The 24,691-nt window shown below is 45.8% G+C and overlaps 1 protein-coding gene across 1 annotated transcript in view; it reads left to right on the top strand.

The window, feature by feature from the left end:
• Positions 1–24,387: 24,387 nt before the first annotated feature.
• The window catches only part of LOC135891652 (OX-2 membrane glycoprotein-like), a 32,527-nt gene continuing 32,223 nt past the window's right edge, over positions 24,388–24,691 (top strand). Inside the window, exon 1 of the mRNA XM_065419271.1 lies at positions 24,388–24,526. Within this exon, the coding sequence (XP_065275343.1) occupies positions 24,388–24,526 (139 nt within the window). The remainder of the gene's footprint in view (positions 24,527–24,691) is intronic.

Genomic DNA, 24,691 nt, shown 5'->3' on the forward strand with positions numbered 1-24,691 from the left:
CCTACTTTGTTTTCCCCATTTACATATTTTCTCCACAAAATCCACTTCTGGATGTCCTTTTAGTGGGAAAATCCTCTCTCTTGGGGGCGGAATTTCTAATATATTTACTCTAATGTCCTCTACCTCAGTCACTTCCTCCCTATCTCCTGTTACCACTAACTTCTTCTTTGCTAATTCTCGTCTTTTATCTGATATTTGTTTATTCGTTTTGGTCCTCATCTCGCTCTCAATACATTTATTTATATTCCTTTTCCCAATATATTTTCTTTCCAACTGTATAAGCTGCGCAACCTCATCTTTGGTCCATATACGAGATCTAGTCGATCCCTCTTTGATCTTACTTTTAGCAGCCATATCTTCTTTTCTTTGCTCATTCCTCACAGCAGGGTGTCTATGTCTACAGTGTTGGCTCAATCCAGATCTAGTATGAAAACCAAGCCCACAGACCGAGCACGTATGGCTCTTCATTGGGGTATCCGCCTTCTTGGGTATGCACTTGGGGTAGTGGCAAGCTATATTATGATATTGAGAAGATTTTCCACATTTACTACATACAACTCGTATGGCTTTACTTTTATGAACCACATTAATGTGTTTGGCCCATTTACCAAATGTTGGTAATATCTGGGGACATATTGGACAATTAAAACTATCAACGGGATACTCTAAATAAAAAACCCCATCCTTCCACGAACTACTTTCTAATATATTTATATTACTACCAGTACTGTTAAGATCCTTATTACGATCCCTATTAAAATCAGTACTTAGTCTAAAACTATTTAATAAACTAGACCCATTAACTAAATGAGCATTAAGATATCCCGATTCGCTAACATATGGATCATCAAATGTACTTAAATACTTAAAATCTGGATTAAAACTTTCCATAGTTAAATCATTAAAAGTGTCCCTTGTAAATACCATCGGTAAGATAGATAAAATCTCCTCACCATGATCATCACAAACAGTCTCCTCTACCTCCTCTCCATGCTCCACTGGGAGGACTTGATTCTCACTCTCATGCTCATGAGACTTCATTATAGTCCACACCATTTTATCCATTGGTCCAGCGACCCTAATCACACCCCTAATATATTTAACACTGTCAGCCGGGGCATCAAAGCCAACAGCGGGGGCGTTATTAACCCGGTCCAGCGCCAATCCGGTATAAAAATATAAATTACTTTTTTCCATAGCTAAAAGATTTACCCTTCTCAGGGGGAAACTAACCCTTTCCAGGGGGAAACTAACCCGTACCTGGGGGAAACTAACCCTTTCCAGGGGGAAACTAACCCGTACCTGGGGGAAACTTACCCTTTCCAGGGGGAAACTAACCCGTGCCTGGGGGAGACTACCCTTACCAGGGGGAATCTAACCCTTACCAGGGGGAGTCAACCCGTACCTGGGGGAGGCTACCCTTACCAGGGGGGCATCCATGTCGCACCATATGGGGCTGCCCAACCCCGTCCCACACCCCACTGAATGTGGGATGTGGGTTATGTGGGATGTGGGTTCGTCCTCCGCAATCCGCCTGGCTATCCAAGCCAGTTACCGACTCTCACCACGAGGAGGTAGCGGTTGGACTTGCAATCCAGAGGCTTTCCTCAAAGAGGGGTCCCAAACAGCATAATGTTGAGCTCTAACGGGCGTGTGAGAAAAGGCTCAGATCTTGGTAGGGGTTGCCCCTATTGACCGGGCTCACGCCCACCCCCACCTCACCGATAACCCATTCTCTCACTACCCTCAGGCAATGTTTCCGTCCAAGCCCGACCGCTGAGAGGGTCCAGAGACGCATGGAGAGCCATTAAGGGAGCCATTAAGCCTCCCTGTTCCTTGTCCCCTAACTGCCCCCTCCTGAGACCCCCCAACCCTAACTGCCCCCCAGAACCCTACCCCCTACTTGTACCCTGACTGCCCAAAACCTTATCCACACCCCCACCCCCAGAAAGCCCCCCCCGAACTCCTGACCCCCCCCCCGCTCCCTGTCTCTTGATTGCCCCCTCAAGAACCTCCCTGCCCCTTCTCCGACCCTCTGGTCCCCTTACCCTGCCGCTCAGACCAGCGTGCCGGGGAGGAGGAGCAGGGGGAGGAGCTCCAGACTGCCGGTGCAACTGCCGGCTGGTGATCTGCGAATGCAGGGAGGGAGTGATCTCTGCTGCAGGGGAGAGGAGGAGGGGCTCTCTCTGGCTGTCGGAGCCCCATGTAAGTGGCACCAACCGGCCGGCTGCCCTGTCAGCAGCGCGCGCTCTGCATGGGGGGGCGGGGGAAGTCCGGACATTTACAGATTCCCCCCGGACGCTATTTTTAACTCTAAAAGCCAGACATGTCCGGGGGAATCTGGACGAATGGTAACCCTACATTAAAAGTCAATGGGTCTGTCAGTAGCAATGGGGGTAAAACAGTGCACTTTTGATGGCTCTGTTTCAGCTGCCCAGACACAGTCATTCCTGCTACAAAATAGGGTTCTAATCCACGCTGATGGTTACAAGTACAAATAGTGTTCATAAAACCAAATGGAATTCATAACTGGCCACGGCCATATCCCCCAAACTGTCACATGGATCACTACTGTTTAGCCACAGAAGAATCAGGGATATGTCTCAGTTTACAGAAAACCGGAAATGAGAACTTCGAGACCTGTGAACTGACCCATAATTCCCTATGAGGTGTTAACTCCAAGACATGCTGCACTGGGAAACTTCCTAACACCATGCCAGTCATGGTCTCTGTGTACAGCAGGCCTGGCTCAGCCAAGCAGATGCACCCCAGATGCTGGGGTAAAGACTGGGGCTCCCCTGCTGCCACCCCTGATCCTCTCTGTGGAGAGGGGGGTCTCTGCTGCTGCTCCTTGAGCTGGAACTGGGAGCCCCATGCTGTTGTTGTTACATCTGTGGGAGGAGAGGGGACCCTCATACTGTGGGTACGCGCATGGGGCAAGGCTATAGTGGAACTACCATTGACCCGATGTCATGGGTGCACTTAGGGCCCCCAATAACTTTAATTCAGAGGCAAAAAGTTCATGAGGCTGCTTCCATTTGGCAAAGAAGTTGGCCTGATCTTGCCTCTATTTAATTCTTTCGTGCAAGAGGGGATTTCAGTTAAGAACTTTCATTTCATAAGCCACTGGGCTTATTTCTAGCTAGAGTGCTCCTCTGTGAACTTCTCTGTGATATCTGCTACCATCCAGTGTCTGTATAGAGCAGGGGTCGGCAACCTTTGGCATGCGGCTCGCCAGAGTAAGCACCCTGGCGGGCCGGGCCGGGTTGTTTACCTGCCGCGTCCGCAGGTTCGGCCGATCACAGCTCCCACTGGCTGCGGTTCGCCGCTGCAGGCCAATGGGGGCTGCGGGAAGTGGCGCAGGCTAGCCGTGGCTTCTCACAGCCCCCATTGGCCTGGAGTGGCAAACTGCGGCTAGTGGGAGCCGCGATCGGCCGAACTGTGGATGCAGCAGGTAAACAAACTGGCCCAGCCTTCCAGGGTGCTTACCCTGGCGAGCCGCATGCCAAAGGTTGCCGACCCCTGGTATAGAGTCTTTGCAGCTTACTCCTTTGTCATTGGCAAATGGGGATGTCTGGAACGCTGACAGAAAAAAAGACTAGGGACATGCTGAAAAGCTGTGTGTTCTAGAAGGCTATTTACTGGCTTCTTCTCCGTCTATTACTTGCAGACATAGCACCGTCAGGAGCCTATGGGTGCAACCTTATGACCTTGGGCTGTATTAATATTTCTCTTCCCCCTCCCATCCCCCATTACCCATACACCACACCACCAGGAACTGTGTAACACAGTTCACGATGTAACACACACATGGCCTAGACACCTAGAGTTGTCCATGCTGTGTAACACATTCACACCACAGAGTTCTTAGTCCTGGGATTGTGTAAAACACACACACTTATGGCCTGGCATTCCAGGGCTGTTGTAGAGATTTCCTGCCTGGACATTCCATTCTCTCTCAATGTGATCCTTCTATTGGGTTTGGTTCCAGGTTCCAGCGCCTAGTGTGATGGATTGGACCCCCCTTTTCGGATGCTACCTGATGTACTGGGGTTTCACTGAGCCCCTCCTGTTCCACAAGCCTGGATTCCCTCTCCCTGTTTTGCTGAATTAGGCTCTCTGGCCTCTTGAAGCACACATACACAGGTAGGGCCACACCCAGCTGCAGACACAGACTGAAGTCAGCTCTGTGTGAGAGGATTCGCCAAGCACTCACGTGCACACCCCCTTTGGGGAATAAACCCAAAATTATACTGTCTTGCACTGTATAGAAAGATTTGCCCAGCGTAAGCTCATAAAAATTCACCCTCTCCCTCAATGTGAAGAGAGATATGCACAACTTCTTGCCCACCCCCTCCCAAGTTAGAAATTGCACAAACTGGATTTAATTAAATCTTGCATAAAATAAATTTTAACTAAAAAAGGCAGATGTTAAGTGATCATAAGGGACAGCAAACAGAACAAAGCAGATTACTGAGCAAATAAAACAAAACACAGATACTAAGCTTAAGGTCTTTAAGAGACTGGTTTCAAGAAGTAATTTCTCACCCTAAATGTTATTTCAGGCAAGTTGCAGAGTTTCTATAGCTTAGAGTTCCAGTTATTTCTTCTTACAGACTGGATCTCTGTCTCAGTCTGGTCTCACCCCTGCCTTTCCACTCAGGTTGGTTCCTTTGTCCCTTCAGGTACTTTCAGCAGTCTTTCTTCTTGGGTAGGCAATGGAGGAGAGTCCAGATTAATCCCCTCCCCAGCCTTAAAAAGAATTTACCTGAAGAGGGAAACCTTTGTTTGATTCCCCATCCCCCTATAAAGGAAAAGTACCAGCAGTGTCCAAGGTGGTATATTGTATCAGGTGATCTTATCACCTGTCTTAGTAGTGTCACAGCTATCTAAGGAAGGAGAGAGATTAGTGTGGAAACAGGGTTAAAGGATTTAAATATAGGCCTCTCAGTTGTAAGAAACAGAGCAATTGTTATGCTAAGTCTTAGCTGATATCGCGGAACCTGTAGAAGCAGGGCTCACGTCAGAAGCAGGTGGGAAGACAGCAGAGTAGAGTCAGCGTGACCCAGCCTTGAGATAGCGATGTTTTGAGAACAGAAGTGAGAAAATATAGGAATGGGCAGGACATAACATAAACAAACTGCAGATGTTTTTATTTAATGCATGCCATTAAAATATATAATTGCTTGTGTGATATTGCTTGTACTTTGAAGAAACTGAGGCAGAGATGCTCTCTGTCAGCTGTGTTCTTCCCTTGCAATTGCATGTCTTGAATAAAGCTGTCTTTGATTTTGTTGCTTCCAACCTGAGAGTGGAGTTCGTTTCTTCCACATTAGTATCTTCACATTGTTTCTTCCTAATGGCCCATCAAGGCTGTAATGGCTGGTTGTCTGGTGTGTCTCTCCCAGATATACATACATACATACATACATACATACATACACACACACACACACACACACACACACACACACACACACAGAGTTGTAATTGTTACATAGTCAATATTCCTAACTTTAGATACAACAATGATACATGCATACAATTTGGATAATCTCATTCAGTAAATCATAACATTTCCAATGATACCTTACAAGACCCATCTTGCATAAAATATATCTTAGGCCATATTCATATCATAACCATATTTCTATGAAGAATATGGGGTGTAACTTCACACCTAGGTGAAGATGTGACCCTGAAATGTAACTATATGCTTTCTTTTACAGGTAATCTATCAGAAGGTCAAAGGATCTTTTGATACACAGCATAGCTACCTACAGCAAGTTATATGGAATCAAAATCCTGGAACCACTCAGGAGAAAGTGCATTTCAGTGACACAAGGTTGAATGCATCATCCATTGCTGTCTATGGGATGAAATGGGAAAATGAGGCATTATAACAGGGCCTCATCCATTCCTTTCTTCGTGACACGTTGGAAAAAGAAATATGCATCTCTGTACAAAGTACGTTTTAAACCTGCCTTGTATTATTTTTATTTATTTGTTTGTTTGTATTACTGAAGTGCCTAGAAACCCTAGTCATGGACCAGGACCTCATTGTGCCCCAAGGAGTAAACTAACATATGGTACAGTGTCTTCTGATAGAAGAAACCAGACACTTGAGAGTTTCATTACTGTGAATAGCTTATATGAGAAATTACTGCTATTAATTCACATTGTGGTAATGCCTCAGAGGTCCCAATGAGTCCTAGACCCATGTTGTGCTAGGCACTGTATAAAAGGCCCAAAGAACTTGTAAGCTAAGATATAAATATTTGAAACAATCGTTACACAAATACTCATTTTAGATGTGGGCTGTCACCGAAATAGTTGACAATGGTGCCTGTTAAGAAACTCATCCCAGTTAGTCAAAATATCGAACATTGGGAATATGTAAATAAACTTGAAAATATTGAGTATGTATGAAGAATATATCGGGGAAATAAAATAGAAATTTGATCAAGATACATGTCTGCTTGGTTCGTCTTTCCCTTCCCCCACCCAATCCAATCAACCTTCACTTGACAAGGTTCTTAAAGTAGGTGTGACTTACCATTATGCTAGATACAAAACTTACCTATGCTGATGATAATGACATAGAGTCTACCCTCTCATGTGGAAAAAATTGTAAGAGGCCATGGTGAGGAACAAAGGTTGGTGCGGTTTCCCTTATTGGAGTTCCCCCAAATTAATTTGCTGGGGAAACAGGGTTTGCCCACCCATGGAGACCCTGTGCCTTCCCGCTGCCTTCAGGGCCTCTGCTACTTGTTGAAAAGGTTCTAGTGCAACCTTGCTGACAGGGTCTCCTTTGCCAAAAACTGCTCCTGGAGTCCTTCTGGACAGGGTGGATTTGATTTTAAATCAAATTGATTTAAATCATGATTTAAATTGCTAGTCAGGACGACTCGATTTAATCATGGATTTCTACATAAAAGTGCATTCTTGTTGGTTGTTATAACCTTAATACATATTCTTCACAACTCCGAGATAGATGTAGGTTTCATTTTTAGAAGGTACACACTATACATTTTTTTAAAGTGATTTATTTTGAAAACTTTTCAGATTAGTTTTACAGCTATATCAGAAAATGAATGATTGTTTGGTTATTTCATTTACCAAAGGTAATTGAAGCAGATATTTAGGAAGTCATTGGGAGGTAAACTATCTCCAATTCAACAGGTTAATCATTAATATTTGGAGGATTTTTTTGCCATCCTGTATTAGGAGGAGAACATCACCAGACAGACATTTAAGTTGTTATAGTTAACTAAAACAACAACGTTATGTATTCTGGGGGTTTTTTTTTCTTCAACAGCAAACATATAATATTTTAACAAAACAAACATGAATTTTTGAATGTAGTTAAACAATTTTTAAAAACTTGAATGTTTAACTAAAATAGTTAAATGAAATATTAAAAAAAAAAATGACACTGTCAGCCAGGTCAACATGAGAAACTTAAAATATTGGCTTCTGCAGCTAACTCAGTCGTCTTCACCTTCATTTTCCTGTTTGTTCATAATCTGGAAAAGAAAAACAAACTTTCCTGCTTTTTCAGGTCGCAAACAATTTCTCTATTTGGAATGAATTAGTCCAAAGGAAGAAAATATTCTTTCTATACCAACAGAAGAAGCTACTGCTGTTAAAATTGAGGTTATCACTTCAACAGTTGAATCTAAGTGCTTAAGTGATGTCCACCAGTTCACTGGTATGACTTTCTTTAAAACGTCATCAGCAAACATCTATTTCTTGAATGGTTCTTATTCCCAAACTGGGTCTCTTTTACAGCCTGCTGCCATTATAGGTTTTCCCTTTTAGTGAGAGAATGGTATGGTAGATCTCAAATCAATGAAGGTTACACTTAGAAAGACCTCAAGACTTCTGGAATATGCTGCTCAACCAGTTTCACTTTTGTTTCTACTGCCTGTCCCTCCCTTCTCACATTTATCTCCAGACTTTTTTTTCTCTTTGGCCAGATCTATTCCGCCCCCAACACTCTTCTATTCATTGAACTTTTTGAAACTTTGCACTTTTAGAGAGAGGTAAGGGATTGACTCTGTGTACACAAATTTGCAGAGGGACAATAGGGTTGAGGTCTGTTATTTCTCACCTCTATATATTATTTATTTAAAAACATTTTTGCTGTTAACAAGCATGTTATCTCTGCACACACAAATCCACAGTTTGAGAACCGCAAAACTAAGCATAAATAACAGGAGTACTTGTGGCACCTTAGAGACTAACAAATTTATTAGAGCATAAGCTTTCTTATGCTCTAATAAATTTGTTAGTCTCTAAGGTGCCACAAGTACTCCTGTTATTTTTGCGGATACAGACTAACACGGCTGCTACTCTGAAGCAAAACTAAGCATCTATGATGATATCTTCTAGACTGAGCACTGAGTCCCATTGGGTAGCTAGAAAGATTAACCTTAAGAATCTATACAGAAGCCCCTGAAACCCCGTAAAATTGGGTCCCTAATCCATGAACTATTGAAACTCACTTACAAAACTTTTCTTAAACATTACATGAATATATTGTCTCATACTATAGAATTGGAATGTATAATCCCTATTCCATGATGACATAGGGTATGTCTACACTACGAGAGTAGTTCGATTTTACTTAAATCGAATATGTGGAATCGATATTACAAAGTCGAACGTGTGTGTCCACACTAAGGACAGTAATTCGACTTTGTGAGTCCACACTAATGGGGCAAGCGTCGACATTGGAAGCGGTGCACTGTGGGCAGCTATCCCACAGTTCCCGCAGTCCCCGCTGCCCATTGGAATTCTGGGTCGAGCCCCCAAAGCCTTCTGGGGGAAAAAATGTGTCGAGGGTGCTTTTGGGTAACTGTCATCATCCAACCGTCACTCCCGCCCTCCCTCCCTGAAAGCGCCGGCGGGAAATCAGTTCGCGCACTTTTCTGGTCAGTGACAGCACGGACGCCACAGCACTGCGAGCATGGAGCCCGCTGCGACCATCGCTGCAGTTATGGCCGTTGCCAACACCTCGCAGCTTATCATCCACCTTTCCCAGAGGCAGATGCTGAGAAATCGGGCGAGGAGGCTACGGCAGCACGGTGAGGACCTGAAGTCTGAGAGTGGCACAGACCTGTCACAAAGCACGGGACCCCGCGCCGAGGACATCATGGTGGCAATGGGTCATGTTGATGTTGTGGAACGGCGATTCTGGGCCCGGGAAACAAGCACGGACTGGTGGGACCGCATAGTGCTGCAGGTCTGGGATGAATCACAGTGGCTTCGAAACTTTCGCATGCGGAAGGGGACTTTCCTTGAACGTTGTGAGTTGCTGTCCCCTGCCCTGAAGCGCAATGACACCCGGATGCGAGCAGCCCTGAGTGTCCAGAAGGGAGTGGCCATAGCCCTCTGGAAGCTTGCAACGCCGGACAGCTACCGGTCAGTCGCGAACCACTTTGGTGTGGGCAAATCTACCGTGGGGGTTGTTGTCATGCAAGTAGCCAACGCAATCGTTGAGCTATTGCTCTCAAAGGTAGTGACCCTGGGAAACGTGCAGGTCATCATAGATGGCTTCGCCGCGATGGGATTCCCAAACTGCGGTGGGGCTATAGATGGAACTCACATCCCTATCCTGGGACCGGACCACCAGGCCAGCCAGTACGTTAACCGAAAGGGCTACTTTTCAATGGTGCAGCAAGCACTGGTGGACCATAGGGGACGTTTTACAAACATCAATGTCGGATGGCCGGGCAAGGTTCATGACGCTCGTGTTTTCAGGAACTCTGGTCTGTTTAGACGGCTGCAGGAAGGTATTTACTTCCCGGACCACAAAATAACTCTTGGGGATGTGGAGATGCCTATAGTCATCCTCGGGGACCCAGCCTACCCGCTATGCCCTGGCTCATGAAGCCCTATACTGGCGCCCTGGACACTGAAAAAGAACTCTTCAACTACCGGCTGAGCAAGTGCAGAATGGTGGTGGAGTGTGCTTTTGGACGTCTCAAGGGGAGATGGAGAACCTTACTGACTCGCTGTGATCTCAGCGAAACCAATATCCCCATTGTTATTGCAGCTTGCTGTGTGCTCCACAATCTGTGTGAGAGCAAGGGGGAGACCTTTATGGTGGGGTGGGAGGTTGAGGCAAATAGCCTGGCTGCTGATTACACCCAGCCAGACAGCCGGGCGATTAGAAGAGCCCAGCGGGACGCGCTGTGCATCCGGGAGGCTTTGAAAGCTAGGTTCCTGAGTGAGCAGGGTAACCTGTGACTATTAAGTTTGTTTACAGAGAAGCTGAACCTGCCCCCGTTTCTTTACCCAGTAAATGTTCACTATCCTCTCCAGTTACATACCCCGTTCAACCCGTTCCCCCCTTCCAACACACGTTTAAAAATAAAATCACTTGAATTTTGTTAATGAACACCGTTTTCGTTATTACTGTTTTCTCGGTAAAGTGTTGAACCTGGGACGCAGACTGTGGTGGGGAGCGGGTGTAGTGTAGTGATGCAAAGGACGCTTCTAAACTCCAGGAATGACAGGCTCCGCACTGGTTGTTTCAACGGAGCCTGCCACCCCTCCTGTTCGGGACTCTGTGTCTGGGGGCTATGTGACTTTGTGGCAGGGGGAGGATGGTTACAGATCCCCTGCTGCGTGGCTCTGTGATCCAGGATAAGGACCGCTGCGTAAGATCTCTAACCGCCCTCCCCCGCCACAAAGTCACATAGCCCCCCCCACACACACAGAACATGAAAACCACCTCCCAGACTGACCAGGGTAACTAGTGACTGCAATGTGTGTGTGCCCTGCTGCTGAACCTGCCCCCGCCTCTGTACCCTGGTAAAGGTGACTGTCCTGTCCAATTACCAACCCCCTTACCCCCCTTCAGACAGACTCTCCTCTAAAAGAACATGATGGAAACAGTAATTAACAGAAACGTATTTTTTATTAGCAACTACACATGAAACTGGGGGATGAAACTGGGACGGGGGCTTGGGTGAGGCGGGAAGGAAAGGACTTATCAAATTTTGGGGAATGAGAGCCTTCTGGTACTTGAGCAGTCTGCAGGGGTGGAGTGAGAGTTTTCACGGACTCTGCCGCCCCTCCTTCTTGGGACTTTGGGTGAGGGGGGTATGGGACTTTGTGGCGGGGGAGGGCGGTTAGAGATAGACTGCAGCGGGGCTCTGTCCTCCTGCCTCCGGTCCTGCAGAACATCCACAAGGCGCCGGAGTGTGTCCGTTTGCTCCCTCATTAGTCCAAGCAGCGTTTGAGTCGCTTGCTGGTCTTCCTGCCACCACCTCTCCTCCCGTTCCATGTGTGATCGGTGCATTGGGGACAAGTTCTCCCTCCACTGGGTCTGCTGGGCTGCCTGGGCTCAGGAGCAGCCCATAAGTTCCAAGAACATGTCCTCCCGTGTCCTCTTCTTCCTACGCCTAATCTGCGCTAGCCTCTGGGAGTGTGATGCCAGGCTAGGTTGGGAGACAGTCGCAGCTGTGGGATGGGAAAAAGGGAGTGAATTCCTCAGAAAGATAAATTTAGTTGTGAACAAAGAACATAGTCTTTCTCTGTGAACAAGACCATGCACAGCACCTATCACATGCGCACTCAGGACGAGGTCGAATTTTCGGCCTTCGCATTCAGTGCCTGGGGTCTTGCAGTGCAGATCAGAGAAGCGGGGCAGGACAGCGGAATTTGTGTAGCAGGCTGACATGGTAAGCCGTAGACTTGTGGCTGCTTAAAACTTTAATAGCAGCACTGGCATCCTTTCACGTTCAAAGCAATGCCAGTCCCTGCTGCCAGCAATCCGGCAAGCATGAACTCTGCCCCTGTCCCACCCCCTCGCGGCTGTCCCAGGGAAAGATCCCTGTATGCTGCCCCTCTCCCGCCTCCACCGCGTGGCTGTAAACCGCCGGTTACAGTTCTGTAAAGGAACAGGCAAGCAGTCCCAATACTAACATTCCCCTACCTAATTCAAAGCAGGTCACCATGAGCGACATCACTCTGATGAGGATTTCAGAGACGGAGAAAGAAAGGATGCTTCGGGAAAGCATGCAAAGACCAGGGCTGTATGCCGCCATGCTCTGCAAGGCAATGATCCCGGAGTACTTGCTTGTCTCCTGGCGCGGAAACGTTTCGTACCACGGAGGACCCAATAAGGCCGCTCTCCCCAGGAACCTGATGCAAAGGCTTTCCAATTACCTCCAGGAGAGCTTCGTGGAGATGTCCCAGGAGGATTTCTGCTCTATCCCCGGACATATAGACCGGATTTTACTGTAGCTGCACTGGCAGGGACTAAACAGTAGAGCGCCTAGGGCAAAACAATCATGCTAAACCGGACATTGTTAGATTTTTTTTCAGTAGTTGCACTGCCAAGGACTGAAACGTGAAGCGCCTAGGGCAAACTAATCATGAAAAACCCATTGTTGTTATTGTTAATATTCCTGTTCTGTTAAAAATAAATGTTTAAATGTTTATAACACTTACTGACTGATCCTTCCCCTGATTCTGTGTCCGGGTTAACGCCTGGGGACGGTTGGTAGGGGATCTCTGTAAGGGTGATGAAGAGATCCTGGCTGTCGGGGAAATCAGCGTTGTAAGCACTGTCGACTGCCTCGTCCTCCTCATCTCCTTCCTCATCTTCCCCGTCCGCTAACATGTCCGAGGAAGTGGCCGTCGACAATATCCCATCCTCAGAGTCCACGGTCAGTGGTGGGGTAGTGGTGGCGGCCGCACCTAGGATGGAATGCAGTGCCTCGTAGAAACGGGATGTCTGGGGCTGGGATCTGGAGCGTCCATTTGCCTCTTTGGTCTTCTGGTAGCCTTGTCTCAGCTCCTTGATTTTCACGTGGCACTGCGTTGCATCCCGGCTGTATCCTCTCTCTGCCATGGCTTTAGAGATCTTCTCGTAGATCTTTGCATTCCGTCTTTTCGATCGCAGCTCGGAAAGCACGGACTCATCGCCCCACACAGCGATCAGATCCAAGACTTCCTGATCAGTCCATGCTGGGGCCCTCTTTCTATTCTGAGATTGCATGGCCATCTCTGCTGGAGAGCTCTGCATCGTTGCCAGTGCTGCTGAGCTCGCCACGATGTCCAAACAGGAAATGAGATTCAAACTGCCCAGACAGGAAAAGGAATTCAAATTTTCCCGGGGCTTTTCCTGTGTGGCTGGTCAGAGCATCCGAGCTCGGACTGCTGTCCAGAGCGTCAACAGAGTGGTGCACTGTGGGATAGCTCCCGGAGCTATTACCATTGATTTCCATCCCCACCTAGCCTAATTCGACATGGCCATGTCGAATTTAGCGCTACTCCCCTCGTTGGGGAGGAGTACAGAAGTCGAATTTAAGAGACCTCTATGTCGAACTAAATAGCTTCGTGGTGTGGACGGGTGCAGAGTTAATTCGATGTAACGGTGCTAAATTCGACATAAACTCCTAGTGTAGACCAGGCCCTACATGGTAGCTCAGATATCTTTATTAAAACTATCTTTAGATAGGTTTTTTCCTCAAAAAGCATTTTATCAAAAAAATCTGATTTAAATAAAAAAAATCTTTTTTTATTATTATTTTTTAAATCCTTGATTTTTATCCACCCTGCTGCTGGAGGGATACTCCTAAGCGTGCAGGGACTCCTCTCACTTGGTGTATATACCCCAGGTTGTATAAACTTCTGAGCAGATTTCCCCCATGGGGCTGATAGGTGGAATGAAATCATAGAAGCGTAGAAATGGAAGGACCTCAATAGGTCATCTAGTCCATTGGTTCTCAACCAAGAGTACTCATACCCCGGGGGGTACACAGAGATCTTCCAGGGGGTACATCAACTCATCTAGATATTTGCCTAGTTTTACAACAGGCTACATAAGCACTAGTGAAGTCAGTACAAAGTAAAATTTCACATAGTGACTTGTATATAGAGCAATATAAACTATACACTGAAATGTAAGTCGCTGTCATCATGTTCCTATTACACCTGTGGCATTTAGGGCAGTGACGAAGCTCCTCCACTCCTGTCTGTTTCTGGCAAGTCTTTCAATGGTTCCCCAGCTGTGCCCCAGGTTTTTCAGCTCAGTTTCCACAGCTCTTCGCCATGTTGTTTTTGGGCGGCCTCGTTTTGGCTTGCCTTTAGATGTCCATCTTATTGCTACTCTGGTGATGGAATCCATCCGAAGCATATGACTGATCCATCTCCAACGCCTCCTGGCAACGATGGTGCTCAGATACTCTTGGCTGCACTGTGTCAATAGAACTTGGTTTGAGATTGTTCTGGGCCAAAAGATACAACCTGGCTTGGAAAAATCCTCCGTATGGAATGAAGACAGTTTGGACATGTCATACTTTCTCATTCCGCAGCATTCTAGATCTATAAAGTAGTGTTGAAAGTACGCAGCTCTGATAAATCTTGAGTTTGATTTTGGTGTTGTATTTTGACGATTTCCAGACTGTATTTAAGCTCCTGAAGGTGTTCCTGGCTTTATTGATTTTGTTCCGGATGTCCTGGCTTGTTTCACCGTCCTAGCTGATGGTGCTGCCCAAGTATGTGAATTTTTCTACATTGGTGAGAACATAATCCTCTATCCATACTGGTGATGGTGAGGCAATATTAAAGGTCATGATATCGGTCTTATTGCGGTTGATTTTCAGTCTAATTTGCTGGCTGAATGTGTTGAGTCGAGTTGGTTTTTTCTTGTATATGGTGTTGGATATGTGATAGGAAAGCGACATCATCTGCAAAGTCCAGGTCGTCAAGGGATGAGAAGAGTGTCCATTTAATGCCTCTTGGCATGTCTTCTGTTGTACGCTGTATTACCCAGTCGATGGCAATGTTGAAGAGGATTGCAGACATGACACACCCCTGACGTACTCCTGTTTTGACTTCAAAACTGAGCTCACTGTGATCAACACTGCATGTAAAGTTGAAATGGAATCTTTTGATGATGTTGATTATACGGAAAGGAATTCCATATTCCTGCAGAATGCGCCATATGCTGGTCCTCTGAATGCTATCAAAAGCCTTCTCAAAGTCTATGAAATTTATGTAGCGTTTCCGTTGCCACTCTAAGTACTGTTCTATTATGTTTCGTAGAGTGAAGATCTCGTCTGGGCATCCATGCCCTTTCCGAAAACCAGCTTGCTCTTTTATGAGAACGCTATATATGCCTCTGACTATGATCTTACACCATACTTTGCTTGGCACAGATAAAAGTGTGATACCACATCAGTTATTACAATCACTGAGAGTTCCTTTCTTTGGTATCCTGTCTATAACCCCATTGGTCCACTCGTCTGGCACTTTTTCCCTTTCCCAGACTGACGTAAATAGAGGGGCCAGGATAGATGCTGCTAATTTAGGATTTACCTTGAACAATTCTGCATTCAAGTTATCCTTGCCAGGAGCTTTCCCATTTTTTAAGGATTTGATGGTTTGAATGATCTCTTCCTTAGTTGGGGTGTCTGTGTTGATATCAAGATCTTCTGCCTCCTGGATGTTTGCTTCCTCTTTAGGTGGCTCCCTGTTCAACAATTCTTTGAAATGCTCTGTCCAGCACATTTCTTGTTCTTTTTCGGTTGTTAGTAGGTGGCCTTGTTTGTTCCTGATGACAGTGTTTGTTGGTGTCTGCCATTTACCACTGATAAGCCGTGTCATTTTGTAGACGGTTCCTTGTTCACCACAATCAGCTGCATCCTCTGCTTGTGTTGCTAGATTATCAATATAATGCTGTTTGTCCACTCTCACAAGGCATTTGACCTCCTGGTGTGACTTGCTACACTGCTTGTGGTATTTGTCTTTTAGCTTCTGGGATTTTGTGTCTAAAACTTTTTTCTTCTGGGCTCATCTGGTTTCTATGGTGTTCCATGTGCTGGGTGTAATCCACTTCTTCCTTCCTTTTCTGCCTGTAGCCTAGACAGGCTTCACTGCTCTGTTTATAAATTGCTGTTACGTTGTCCCACTTCTTGTAGATCTCCTCATCTGCATTCCGCTCCTCTTCTTCAAGGTCTGCAAGTGCTTGAAACCTGTTCTTTAACTGCAAAACAAAGGCTTTCTGTATTTCAAGGGACTTTAGCTTATCAATATCATAACATCTATGTCCCTTGTTTGGTGAACTCACACTTCTGTTTTAGCTTGATGGAGGCTGTCACAAGGTGGTAGTCACTTCCAACGTCTGCACCCCTTCTCACTTTCACATCTGTCAGTGAGCATCGCCATTTGCCATTGATCATGATATGGTAAATCTGGTTCTTATCTCTGCCATTTAGAGAACACCATGTCAGCTTGTGAATTTCATGATGTTCCAATAGGGTTCCGTCAATGACTAGGTCATTCATATTACAGAAATCAACAAGCCTCTCTCTGTTTTCATTCATGGTGCCACACCCATGTCTTCCTATTGCTCTGTCGTTGTTTGTGTTGCCCTTAACGTCCTTGGCATTCAGGTCACCCATGACGATAGTTAGGTTGTGGCATGGTACTCTCTCTAACTCTACCTGTAGTGTAAGGTAGAATTTGTCCTTTACTACTTCATCACTGTCATTTGTCAGAGCATAGCACTGAATCAGGGTGATATGTTGTTTCCCTTTCAGTCGGGCTCTCATAAGTCTGCTGCTGATGGATTTCCATTCAAGCAGGGAATGCTCCACTCCCTTCTTCAAAAGGATGGCAACATCCTCATGGTGTTGTCCATTATCACGTCCAGAAAACAACAACGTTTCTCCAGAGGCTGTTGTTAATCTTCCTGATCCCGTCCATCTGCTCTCGCTGACACCCAGGACGTGTAAGCTGTAGCGTCTCATCTCTGCTGTGACCTGAGCTAGCTTTCCTGTTTTGTACATTGTCCGTAAGTTCCAAAAACCAAGTTTGGTTTTTGTCTTGGTGTTGAGCACTTTAGTCTTCATGCCAGTGGCTTCCTTTCGGCTTTCACCACTGGCAGTCATACGGGTCATTGACTCCTGATGGCCATCACACACAGTAATGGTCGATTTCTCCGTTGCTGTTTCCGTAAAATATGTTGTTTTTTACGGGACAGGGTTGTTAGCCCCATGCCTAACCCCCAACCTGGAGGACCAGGTTGCAAGGCGTCCCCAGCTATTCTGGGGCCCTACGCAGGCCTCCATGGGGAGGGCAGAGGCTGGCCCCAGGCCTCTGCGGTGGGGTGGGATGGGGCTGGCTTGGGGGGACAGGGGGAAACCGACCCCCAGCACTCACCAACGGCGTGGCTGGGGCTGGGTCGCTGCACTTCCCACCGCCGGTGAGTGCAGGCCTGGCCCTGCTACAGTCCTCAGGGGAGTGGGGGTGGGGCTGGAGCAGAGCAGGGGTGGGAAGAGGCGGGGGTGGGGCGGTGAAGGGAGCGGAGCAGGGCGGGGGCTTTGGGGAAGGGGTAGAGTGGTGGTGGGGCTGGGGCAGAGCAGGGGTGGGAAGAGGAGGGGCCGGGGCAGAGCAGGGGTGGGGGCCATGGGGAAGAGGCGGGGCAGGGGCTGGAGCAATATGCAGCTGCGCTGGGCACCAGGAAATTTTTGTGCCTCAAATTTCCTGGTGCCCTATGCAGCTGCGTACTTTGCATATGGGTAGGGACGGCCCTGCCAGGGTGTCTGCTTTGTCTGGTCCCTCCCCCACAGACCAATCTGACACGGTTGAACCTACCAGGAGCAAAAAGCTCCCGCCGACACAAACTCCGGGGATCATTAGAACACGCAAGCTGTCCCGCCACGACAAGGCACTGACACCAGAGGACAGAGAAATGTAAGTACAATATTTATATTCCCATAGATTTATTTTATAATTATATGGTAAAAATGAGAAAGTAAACATTTTTTTTAGAAATAGTTTGCAGTGACACTTCTGTATTTTTACGTCTGATTTTATAAGCAAGTAGTTTTGAAGTGAGGTGAAACTTGGAGTATGCAAGACAAATCAGACTCCTGAAAGGGGTACAGTAGTCTGGACAGGTTGAGAGCCACTGATCTAGTACAGTCCTCGGCACTGAGGCAGGACTAAGTATTATCTAGATCAGGGGTAGGCAACCTATGGCATACGTGCCAAAGGTGGCACGCGAGCTGATTTTCAGTGGCACTTACACTGCCTGGGTCCTGGCCACCAGTCCTGGGGGCTTCGCTGCTGACCTGGGGTACCGGCCACCGGCCCCCTACCAGCAGGGGTTCTGTACACCGGCCCCGCTCAGCCCGCTACCGGCCCTGGGTCCTGGCCACCGGTCTGGGGGCTCTGCTGCCGGCCTGGGGTCCCGGCTGCTGGCCTGGGGCTCTGCAGCTGCCCCCAGCTGTGGCCCACTGGCCCCAGCGTGGGCAGTGAGGGGTGCAGACAGGGGCAAGAGGGGGTGCTGAGCTTAAAAATTGTTCCAGCACCACTGTACTGGGATATTTTAAGTCCTGATTTGCTGCTTACATCACTATCACGCCACGTGGAACAGCACACTGCGTTTGACGTTGAGATTAGAATGTACATGCAAGAACTGGAATCAGAATTTTCTGACAGATTTCAAGATTTCCAGTCATTTGGCCCAATGCTTTCTTTTCTAATTAAACCTGAAAAGTTCAACAAAAGCGACTTGGATTTGTCTGTATTTCAGTGGATGGGTGTTGAAGATTTTGAAATGCAGCTCATTCAGTTAAAAAGCTCAGAATTATGGGCATCAAAGTTTGGAGCTCTGCGGAGTGCACTTGAAGCTACCGAGAGAGATCATGGGGCCTCTATTCTGACCTGCTGGACGTCCCTGCCAGTGAAATTTAAGTGTTCGAAGAAAATTGTGTTTGCAATGGTTTCAGCATTTGGATCCACATACCTGTGTGAACAGGTATCTTCACACATGAAATCTGTCCTCTGTCCCTCTCAGAGCCGGTTAACAACTGATCATTCAGAAGCCTGTGTGCAGCTTAAAATATCCGAATATGTGCCAGATATTGCAAAACTCAGCAAGGAAAATCAAGGGAAAGGATCACACTAAACTGATGAGATCTGCATTTTAATTTAATTTTAAATCAAGCTTCTTAAACATATTAAAAACCTTATTTACTTTACATACAACAATAGTTTAGTTATATCAGGGGTCGGCAACGTTCGGCACGCGGCTCGCCAGGGTAAGCACCCTAGCGGGTCGGGCCAGTTTATTTACCTGCTGATGCGGCTGGTTCGGCCGATCGCGACCCCCACTGGCCGCGGTTCGCCGTCCCGGGCCAATGGGGGCGGCGAGAAGCCGCGGCCAGCACATCCCTCGGCCCACGCCGCTTCCCGCTGCCCCCATTAGACCGGGACGGCGAACTGCGGTGGGTGGGGGCCGCGATCAGCCGAACCTGCCGCGTCAGCAGGTAAATAAACTGGCCCGGCCCGCTAGGGTGCTTACCCTGGCGAGCCGCGTGCCGAACGTTGCCGACCCCTGAGTTATATATTATAGACTCATAGAAAGAGACCTTCTAAAAACATATTACTGGCATGCAAAACCTTAAATTAGAATGAATAAATGAAGACTCGGCACACAACTTCTGAAAGGTTGCTGACCCCTGATCTAGACCATCCCTGACAGGCATTTGTCTAACCTCTTCCTAAAAATCTCAAATGACAGAGATTCCACAACCTCAATGGGTAATATGTTCCAGTGCTTAACTATCCTTACAGTTAGGAAGTTTTTCCTAATGTCCATCCTGAATCTTCCTAGCTCAAATTTAACCCCATTACTTCTTTTCCTGTCCTTGATGGATAAGGTGAACAATTTATTATCCTCCTCTTTATGACAACCTTTTACGTACTTGAAGACGGCTATCATGTCCCCCCTCAGTCTTCTCTTCTCCAGACTAAACAAATCAATTTTTCTTTCAATTTTTGCTAGTCATAGCAGTAGCACAAGTGGCACCTTGTCAATTTCTTGGTGCCTTTTTAATTTTTACTCATCCAGAGGGAACAGGGGGAGCGATCAAAAAAAGGTGCCACCCGCTGTGGCACTTTTACTCACCCGGCAGCGCTCCGGGTCTTCGGCAGCACTTCGGCAGCAGGACCTTCACTCGCTCCGCGGGTATTCGGCGGCATTTCGGCGGCGGGTCCTTCAGTGCTGCCGAAGACACCTGGAGCGAGTGGCTGCCGAAGACCCGGAGCGCCGCCGGGTGAGTAAAAGTGCCACCAGGTGAGTAAAAGCGCCGCAACGGGTGGCGCCTTTTTTTGATCGCTCCCCCTGTTCCCTCCACCTGGCTACGCCACTGACTCACAGGTCATGTTTTCTAGACCTTTAATCATTTTTTTGTTGCTCTCCTCTGGACTTTCTTCAGTTTGTCCACATCTTTTGTAAAGAGCAATGCCGAGAACAGGACAGCGCTTGAAAAGAAATGCTTTACCTTTGTCAGCCACAGTCAATCGCTCCTTTTAGCTAGCAGCATTTCAGTTATTTGGTTTATAGTTGATTTGCTCTCCTCACTTTCTGTGGTCCGACAGGAAATCTGTGTAGGCTGCATTCAAAGTATTGATGGGTTTTGAGATGAGCATATAAAATATTAATTTCCCATGGATTTCTGTTGGCTCTGTAGGCCACTATCTTTTCCCCATAAGCCCAGCTGAGTCACTTCAGGATCTGTAAATCTTCACCTCTCTGATCATCTGCCTTTGTTCTCTCTCTGAGACCAAATTCCAATTTAAAGCGGTTAGCTTAATAGCAAAATGTAAATTCAAGAGCTGGCCAGCAGAATTTCCCTCCTGTGGAAAAATTTCACCATTTTGAAAAAAATGGTTTGCCCCAAATTGGACAAAAGGTTTAAAAATATATATATATATTCAAGGGAGAACTGGAATGGGCCTTTTCATGTTGTTCCCTGGGCTTTCCAGGCAGCTGCTTCCCCTGGCTTGCTCACAACTTCCCATGATCCCTGGCAAGTGGCTCCCCAACCTGTCAGCTCCCAACTTCCTGGGCAACTGCCCTTCCAGACTGCCTGAGTCTTCCCTGTCATCTTCACAACAGATCACGTTCTGCACTGATACAGCCCAGAGATCATTTCTCTAATGCTCCAGGACCTCAGGGGACATTTCAGATTTTTTGGGAGGGAGGGGGGCAACTTTAACTGTGATTCCAGAAGCTACTTAGGCACCTGAAAACTCTAGTTTTTTTGGCATATAACTTAGAAATTAGCTGACAGAAGCACTGTATCTAATTCTTATATAAAGAAAGAAAAAAATATATATACAAACACCAGTTAAAGCCATATTTTAATTTTATATGTAAATTTTAGAACAACCAGGAGATAATACAGCAGGATATTCCCAATTCCAAGTCTTGAAAGAACATAAGAACAGCCATACTGGTTCAGATCAAAGGTCCATCTAACCCAGTATCCTGTCTTCTGACCGTAGCCAATGCCAAGTGCTTCAGAGAGATTGAACAGAACGGGTAATCATCAAGTGATCCACCTCCCTGTTGTCCACTCCCAGCTTCTGGCAAACAGAGGCTAGTAGGGACACTGTCACACTCAGTCCTGGCTAATAGCCATTGATGAACCTATCCTTCGTGAACTTATCTAGTTCTTTTTTAATGCTATTATAGTTTTGTCCTTCACAACATCCCCTGGCAATGAGTTCCACTGTGAAGAAGTACTTCCTTTTGTTTGTTTTAGACCTGCTACCTATTCATTTCTTCCCCTAGTTATTGTGTTATGTGAAGAAGTAAATAACATTTCCTTATTCACTTTCTGCATGCCAGCCAATATTTTATAGACCTCGATCAAATCCCCCCTTAGTCGCCTCTTTTCCAAGCTGAACAGTCTGTCTTTTTAATCTCTCCTCATATGGAAGCTGTTCCATACCCTTAATCATTCTTGTTGCCCATCTCTGTACCTTTTCCAATTCCAATATTTTTATTTTTTTAGTTGGGGTGGCCAGATCTACACACAGTATTCAAGATGTGGGTGTACCATGGATTTATATAGCGGCATTATGATTTTCTGTCTTATCTATCCCTTTCCTAATGGTTCCTAACGTTCTGTCAGCTTTTTGACTGCTGCTTCACATTAAGCAGATGTTTTCAGAGAACTATCCACAGTGACTCCAAGATCTCTTTCTTAAGTGGTAACAGTTAATTTAGACCCCATCATTTTGTATGTATAGCTGGGATTATATTTTCCAATATACATTACTTTGCATTTAATTTCCTATATCAGTTTGAGCCTTAACGCAAGAACTAATAACTTTTACCGGTAAATAAAATTCATGCAGAATATTTGCTCACTATCATTGTCCTTTCCAAATCACACCAATCACTTTCAAACACCCACATATAAATTAAAATAAAAAAGTATTACTGTGACCGGGGTCCCAATGGAGAGCCAGCGTGGTCACTCAATTAGGGTGAACTGCAAAGACTGGGGCAGACAATCCCCATAAAGCTGGTGGATATTCCAGTGCTTAGATTTACCAAGCCAGCATAAAACAGCTTCTTTATTACCTTACTGGTTACTCAGAAGTCCAAACAACACTGTTCCCTTAAAGTGATCCAGTCTTGGGCCTCCATCTAGGTACCCACGTCAAATATGATGAAAATTTCTGTAAATCTTATTTCATCACATAAAAGAATAGGTTCTACCAATCCCAAAGGATCGGACACATTACCTCCCAGGTTTATGAATGTTTCAGATCTTACCCAAATACATGCTACAGCCAATTCTTATTTAATAAATTTTAGTTTAGTTAAAAACAAAAGAGAGACTATGGGTAAAAGATCATTATACACACAGACATGAGTTCAATTCATTGAGGTTCAGATTCATAGCAGAGATGCTGAGCTTTGTAGTTGCAAAAAGTTCCTTTAGAATTCAATTCATAGGTCACAGTCCAATGTCCAAATCTCATATTCAGGGTGCACCAGCATAACTGGGACCTCAGGCTTGCAACTCAAACTTCCCCTGATGAAGTCTAAGCAGATCTGAGATGACAGAATCAGGACCCAAGGATTTTTTTATACAATTTCATGTCCTCTTTGACAAGTTGGGATTTCCTCGGGGAACAAAAGGTAATTAGGATGACTTTGAAGGAGGTCCATCACTGGTACTTAGCTATACGAATTAACAGACGGCCATTTGCTTGTTCCACTACCATTCACAGTACATTTCAAAGAGAGATGAATACCGAGATGTCCCGTGTTTACAATTCATTTAAACGATAGGATCTTCTTTGGACCTCTGAATGATCAGAATACAGCATAGACAGGGACTGTTGATTACATTGTTGACCCTACTCATACATATGTAAATACACAAAAACACAAACATTATCTCCCCACATGTCTTTTGAGGTTATTTATTTTGCAGGATGTGTAACCCTTTCTAGCCATGCGTCACAATTATGTTTTGGAAAATATAAGCAAGCAAATATAGGCCGTCTTAATTTGTATAACCCATTAAAAAGTTACGAAGTCTTAAAGTAGTTGAGTTCCCCCTCAGACGTTCTTCTAAAACATGGACTAACTAACAAATTAGAGAAGGAATTTGTTTTCGCACTAGCTTTAAAAAAAGGAAAGACCAAAAGCTTTTAAAGTGATAATTGGAAAGAAAATATTACAATAAATTGGCCAACATGGGTTTCCTATCAGCTCTAAGACACCTGAAGGTGTATTTCCAGTAGATAAAAATGTTATTTTTTTTCCTATGGCAATGTGTTTTCTTTTCCTATTAAGTTATTTGGTAATTAGAAATGAAGTCTTAAACATTATAATCTATTTATACAGTGCATTTGATATTTCTTCAGCACAAATGAAAACACGCTCCAGTTCAAGGTACTAAAGGTGTAAAGATTCAAAAGATAAAAATGAATTTAAAAATTGAACTTGTATTTACAAATGACTAATCTAAAAGCCTGTTTTAGCCTCTGGAAACTGGAAGGGCGGAAAAGTGTGTTGGGTCACTACAAAAACTAATTTCCCCCTACTGTTACTCACACCTTCTTGTCAGCTGTTTGAAATGGGCCACCCTGATCACATTGGCCTCATTACCAGTACAAAAGCGATTTCTCCTCGCTTGGTATTCTACTGTTGAGAATAGCCCACTTCCACTTTAATTGAATTGTCTTGTTAGCACTGATCCCCCACTTGGTAAGGCAACTCCCATCTTTTCATGTACTGTGTGTATATACCTGCCTACTGTATTTTCCACTCCATGCAGCTGATGAAGTGGGTTTTAGTCCACGAAAGCTTATGCCCAAATACATTTGTTAGTCTCAAATATTAAGGAAGTTAGTAAAGAGACCTGTTCTAAGGCTGTAACAACCTGGTAGGATGAAGAGCACTCCAGGAATTATGTGTTTGTTTTTTAAAAAGGCCCAGGCCAAGGGTACATTGACTAGATCAAGAAAGAAAACATGTTTATTTTTTGATTGAAAAGCAGAGATATGTACAATAGCTTCCTCTGATTTCCATCAGGAGCAACTGAAATGTATAAGGGAAGCACTGTCTGTTACACTGAAAATAAAACTGATCAGCTTTGTGAGAGAGACTTAAGGAGATCAGCAGTCCTCAGGTTTCTTCTCTCCACAAAGGCGAGCCACAAACTGCTCTCATCCTGTCAGCTGGGTAAGGAGGAGTTATTTACTCACATGGAGTGCTTTGAGTGCACCTCTGTTCCCCACAGAGGCGGATTTAAAGTAAAACACAGGGTGCCCTGGCATGGGGCCCCTCAACGACGGGGGGCCCAGGGCCAGGCAGCTGCGGGGGCAGAAGCTTGGTCCTGCCGGCTCC

The sequence above is a fragment of the Emys orbicularis genome, chromosome 1, assembly GCF_028017835.1.
Source record: "Emys orbicularis isolate rEmyOrb1 chromosome 1, rEmyOrb1.hap1, whole genome shotgun sequence".
NCBI lineage: Eukaryota > Metazoa > Chordata > Testudines > Emydidae > Emys > Emys orbicularis.